The 5,863-nt window shown below is 47.9% G+C and overlaps 2 protein-coding genes across 2 annotated transcripts; both read left to right on the top strand.

Annotated features, from left to right (window-relative positions):
- Positions 1–213: 213 nt before the first annotated feature.
- LOC135378074 (uncharacterized protein K02A2.6-like) lies at positions 214–984 on the top strand. Its single transcript, XM_064610926.1, has one exon. It carries the CDS (start codon positions 214–216, stop codon positions 982–984), a length of 771 nt encoding a protein of 256 aa, XP_064466996.1.
- A 3,711-nt stretch (positions 985–4,695) lies between these two features.
- LOC135378066 (uncharacterized) lies at positions 4,696–5,439 on the top strand. Its single transcript, XM_064610914.1, has one exon. It carries the CDS (start codon positions 4,696–4,698, stop codon positions 5,437–5,439), a length of 744 nt encoding a protein of 247 aa, XP_064466984.1.
- The last annotated feature ends 424 nt before the right edge of the window (positions 5,440–5,863 follow it).

Below are 5,863 nucleotides of genomic sequence, written 5' to 3'. Positions count from 1 at the left end.
CAAGATAGAGCTAAAAGTGGAAGGACAAACACTGTCAATGTTGAGTGACACAGGAGCGTCTGTCTCCATTATGCCGGAAAGTACGTATAAAGAACAATTTTCGCATTTAAGGTGCAAGCAGTGCACTATCAGTCTGAAGACTTACCCGGACAGCAGCTCCCCGTACAAGGACAGATCTTCGTAAATGTTCAGCATCAGGGAACACAAATGATTATGGCAATCATTGTGGTTCGAAATCGAGGCAAGAAGCTTCCGGTTCTGATGGGAAGGAACTGGTTAGAAAAACTACGCTTGGATTGGAGTCTTGTCGGGCAAGTCACAGCTGATTATCGTGTCGAGGAAATGCGTAAGAAATTTCCAGACGTGTTTGATTCAAGTCCGGGACTCATAAAGGAATTCCAAGCGAAGATAATCGTCAAGGACGGCAGCACACCAGTGTTCTGCAAGGCTCGATCCATTCCTTTCGCTGTAAGAAATGCTGTAGCTGAGCAGCTGGACGAACTCGAAAAGACCGGCATTGTAAAACATGTTACACAGAGTGAATGGGCCACTCCATTAGTAGTGGTGCCTAAGAAGAACGGTGAGGGCCTAAGACTTTGCGGCGAGTACAAAGTGACTATTAATCCAGTGCTTCAAACGGAACATTATCTGTTACCGCACCTCGAAGAACTTTGCTCTGTTTTGGCAGGAGGCAGTGTTTTCTGTGTCCTTGATTTGTCCTCTGCTTATCACCAGATTGAAGTGGCACCCGAATGTCGTCAGCTGCTGACGGTCAACACACACCTGGGACTTTACCAGTTTCAAAGATTACCGTTTGGTATATCAAGTGCACCTGCCATATTCCAGTCCCTGATGGACAAGGTTTTGAAGGACATACCTCAAGTAGGTCGTTACATTGATGACGTGATTATTGCTGGGAAGGACATAGAAGACTGCAGCAATCTCCTAGAGACGGTCCTTAAAAGGCTTAACAAGTATAATTAAGGAGTCTAAGTGTAGGTTTTTCCGGGACTCCGTAGTTTATCTAGGGCGTAAGGTTACGCCTAAGGGTATTTATCCCACTGACACAAAGATAAAGGCCATCCTACAGGCCCCAAATCCAACAAATGTAACCGAGTTAAAAGCATATATGGGAAACCTGTCAACAGATGCTTGTATGAACTTCTAAAGAAGGGCAAAAAATGGTTATGGGATAGGAGATGCCAAAGACCTTTTAAAGCGACGAAAGAACTGATAGTCAATAGCAGTGTTTTGAGTTACTATGATGTAACACAGCCACTGGGACTATTGTGTGATTCGTCAGCGTACGGTTTGGGCGCCGTGATTTTTCATGTGTAACAAGATGGGTCTGAACGGCCTATAGCGTTCGCGTCGAGTACCTTATCTCCGGCCGAGAAGAAGTGCGCGCAAGGGGGAAAGGAAGCATTAGCAATTGTATTTGGTCTTAAATGTTTTCACCGGTATCTGTATGGCAGACAGTTCAATCTGTTCACCGCTATTAGGAATTTTGTCACACAACAAGGCGATTCCAACGTTAGCTGCAGCCTGCATGCAGCGTTGGGCGCTGCTGTTTTCAGCGTATCGTTATCAGCTTAAATACCGAAAGGGGAGCAACATGCAGGTAGCGGACGCGTTATCTCGTCTAGCGATGCAACTACGCATCCACAATATACAATGGAGAAATTCTGGCAGTGTTCGAGAACACCCCTTTGCAAGCGAAGAGCATTGCGAAGGCTACAAAGACAGACAGGGTGTTGTGTAAAGTAGCAGAATTTACTCTGCGCGGATGGCCATCATCGATAACCGAGGACCACCTTGTGCCATATCATGTGCGAAGGACTGAGCTTTCCTTGGAGCAAAAATGTATTTTTTGGGGATCGCGGGTCATTGTTCCAAGGAAATATCAGATATCCTTATGTTGCTACATTAGGAACATCCAGGTGTTTGTCGCATGAAGATGCTCGCTCGAGCTTATGTGTGGTGGCCGGGCTTGGACCTTGATATTGAAACGTATGTTAGAAAGTGTGCAATTTGTCAGACGACGCAGTCAGCTTCTCCTCCTGCGCCGTTACAGCCGTGGCAATACCCTGCGAAGTGCTGGCAGAGGGTACACGTGGATTTTGCTTCTAAGGGCAACAAATACTTTTTAATCATAGTGGATGTATTTTCAAAATGGTTGGAAGTGTTTTATATGAGTAATACTACTACGACAAAAACTGTGGAAAAGCTTCGCGGTATTTTCGCTAGTTACGGGTTTCCCGAAGAACTCGTAAGTGACAATGGACCTCAGTTTATTTCACAGGAATTCGGAAATTTTTTGGCTACCTGTGGTGTGAAGCACACCAGGACCCCTCCGTATAACCCCTCCTCAAATGGTGCAGTCGAAAGATTGGTCCAAACTGTTAAAAATGGCTTCAAGAAACAAGTGATGGAAGATGGTGCTACTGGAGGAGAAAGATCCCTTCAAGAACGGATTGACACTTTTTTAATCTGTTACCGCAATACTCCAAGTACAGCGACTGGTAAGTCGCCAGCTGAGTTATTCTTGAAGCGTCAGCCTAGGATTAAACTGAGTATGCTGAAACCTAGCTGCACACGTGTCGGGAAAGAGTAAAGAAGCAGCAGGATAAGAAACGCAGTCAGTACAAAGCATTTGACCCAGAACAAAGTGTATTTGTTAAAACTGTAGGTGGGGAGGATGCCTCGTGGGAACTACGAACAATCGTGAAAATATTCAGCCCTGTGACCGTTTTGTACACGTGGACCACCTCAGAGCACGATCTGTTATGTCCTAAAGTTCCATGCAGCACGAGTCGACAAGCGACGACGAGGGAACCCAGAACCAGACGCCCCAGGACGTATCTCTTACGCAATCCATGCATCAGCCTACTGCTGGTCAAGCTGGACAAGGCTCATGCGCCAGAAAAACCTTAATCACTTAATCACTCAAGCTGGACAAGACTCCTATCAACGTACACAGTCCTCGCATGCTGAGCCAGCACAGACGCCAGCGGATGAAGCCCAACCCTCCAGTCCTTGTGGTGAAGAAAAACGTCCGGAGCACCCCACCGCATTAACTTCGACGAAGCACCCGTCAAAGAAGACCGCCGGACAGACTTCAGTTAGAAGACTTCCGCAAAGGAACTTGTGTGAACTTATGAGCATTTCTCTACTCTGGTATATAGTTATATTGTATCGTATTTTTTCTAGTGGTTGTGGTTCAGTTTCAGGTTGTGGTTCAAGAAGTGTGTCATGTACGCGGTTATCACTATCAGTAACTGTCACGGCTGCAGTCAAGGCTGCGCGCCTGTTGTCCTTGTTTGTTGATTACGATAGGTGCAGCGCCACCCATGGAAAGCTTAAAAGCTTAAACCTGTTGAGCAATAAAGAGACCAGTACTCGACGACTTTCAGTGCCTGTCTGCCGGCGCGTCTACTGGACGCTAACCCAGGGTGTAACAATTTCGTGGCAACTTTTTTTGCCAGATCTCGAGCAGGCATGTTCGCTTGGTCAAAGCGAGGCAATCTCGCATGTTCGCGGGGTGATTTCCAAGCGCCGGAAAGTCGCCAGCTAGCACTTTTTCTCCCGGTCTCGAAACGATCGAGCAGCGGGTTGCCGAACTATACCCGGTGTCGTCACATCCGCACTGCAACAGTGGCGAGTGTCCTTATTTGCCCGCACGTCGAAGTTCACGTGGTTTAGCAGACGACGGAACCCGAAGACGGGCGACAGCAATGCCCCTAGCGTGATCCAATTGACTAAAACCTTTAGATTCCTGACACTCATGTTCGGGTGACAACGGTCACGTGATGCAGCTCGGGCGCCGAGCTAGCAATTTCCGAGCGCTAGGCCGTGTTGCCATGAAATGACCACCCGAATTCGCCATTGGTTTGTATACAATCAAGTTAGTGCTGGTGTCAGTCTCGTGTCGTCTTGTTGTGTGTTTCCTGTCCGTGTCATTTTCCTCAGGCTCAGAGAAATGCTACTACGCCCATCCATGGGGTGCGTCCGAATAGTGATACGTCCCACATGCTGTAATAGTGTGCGTCACATGTGCGCATTCGAGCTAAAGTGTTCGAACGAGCACTGTGAGCACCGTTACGCGCGCCATCTACTGCTCCTCTTCTGCAACGTACATTTAATACAGTGACACCAGAGGGCGCATAGCATGAGGCACGCAAGTCAAATCTACTGTACTAGCAGACGACAGTTTTCTCTTGGAGTCTGGTCATGGAAAACGAGGAAATGACTGCTTTTTTAGCGCTACAGTACATTTGTATGTCCACAAATATTGTGATAAATAATATGAAGAGAATTCGTGCACGACGACAACTGGAAAGACGGAAAGTAAGCACACCACTGTGTGTTGTTTCACGTTATTAATACTGAATATGCTTTCAGCGAGGCCCGTACTGCAACCCCAACATTAAAAACTACATTTCTCGTGTACCTCAACGACGAAGCAACGAACTTAAAGTATCATTTTAGAGTGTCTCGAAGGAGTTTCGCGCGTCTTGTGAACATCTTGTGGGACGGGCAACAAAAAACACATGGGTGGGAGATGGAAGTTGAGCTCATGATAATAATTTTTTGGCTGGAGTGCGGTGCGGCATTTCGAGTGGTCAGCGCCAGCTTTGATGTCCCACGGTCGACGACATTCGATGCCGTCAACAAGTGTCTGCATCGCGTGATGACATGTCTGAAAAGGGTGGCCCATTTCCCCAGAGAGAAGAGTTGCAAGGCATTGAGGAAGGTTTTGGGCGTCTTGCAAGGGATGCACGTTTTAGTGGCTTTGTCGGGGCGATTGATGGCACCCATGTCAGGATTGTGCCACCTAAGACAGGACGAGAGGACTATATAAACCGAAAAAAATTTGCCTCCATTCAAATGCAAGCGATAGTGGATCATGAGGGCTTCTTCCTCGACATTTTCGTTGGCTACCCAGGAAGTGTACACGATTCAAGGGTACTGCGAAACAGCCCAGTATATCGGGAAGCCATGTACTCCCCCAGAAGATACGCCCTCCTTGGAGACTTGGGGTACCCATGCCTTGAAAACCCCATCCGGATTTTCACGCCATACAAAAACCCAGATGGTCCAGTGCAGAGCAGGTTCAACCGAGTGCATGCGAGAGCACGTAGCGTTGTCGAGAGGGCCTTTGGGAGAATGAAGGGCCGCTGGCGCTCAATCTTTACGAAAGCCCTCGAAGTCTCCACTAAAAAAGCACCGCTTGTAATAGCAGCGTGTGCCGCTATGTACAATGTGTGCATTCGCGAAGATGATATCAGGGACGAAGAACTCGTCGATGAGAATCACCCGGATCGTGAAGCTTCCGCTGAAGGTGTCGAGGTGTTGCCGCATAGGGACAGGCTGGCAGCACATATGTCGTGCCCTAGCGATGCAGCGGTTCCCGATAATGACCATCACGCAACCCCATGAGCAGCTTCCTTTGCTATATGTGATAGGGAACCAACGCTGCTTGAACATTTGGGATGGCGCAGTTGCCACGCGTGGTACTGAAGTTTCATTGTTGTTCCCATGCTATCGATTACACTTTCCATACTTTCAGTTCGCCGACCCGATTCTCTTTTGATTCTGATTCGGTGAACGTAGAAGACACTACAGTACACACACACACACACAGAGTCAAAGTCACAATATCGGCGTGCGAATAAAGTATAAAACTGTTCTAAATAGCTGAGTTTGCTTGCGCATTTCAATGAGCATTTGCTCATCAATACTTGGAGAAGAGTCACGGCGACTGCGACGCCTTTCAGGTCGCTCCTCGCTGATGTCGTCCTCTGTGTCTCCGCTGTCGCCGTCCTCTGCCTGTGTGTGCTCCTGAACAACAGCCATCGGTTCG

The sequence above is a fragment of the Ornithodoros turicata genome, chromosome 1 (assembly GCF_037126465.1).
Source record: "Ornithodoros turicata isolate Travis chromosome 1, ASM3712646v1, whole genome shotgun sequence".
Lineage (NCBI taxonomy): Eukaryota > Metazoa > Arthropoda > Arachnida > Ixodida > Argasidae > Ornithodoros > Ornithodoros turicata.
This window is presented reverse-complemented; position numbering and strand designations above follow the sequence as displayed.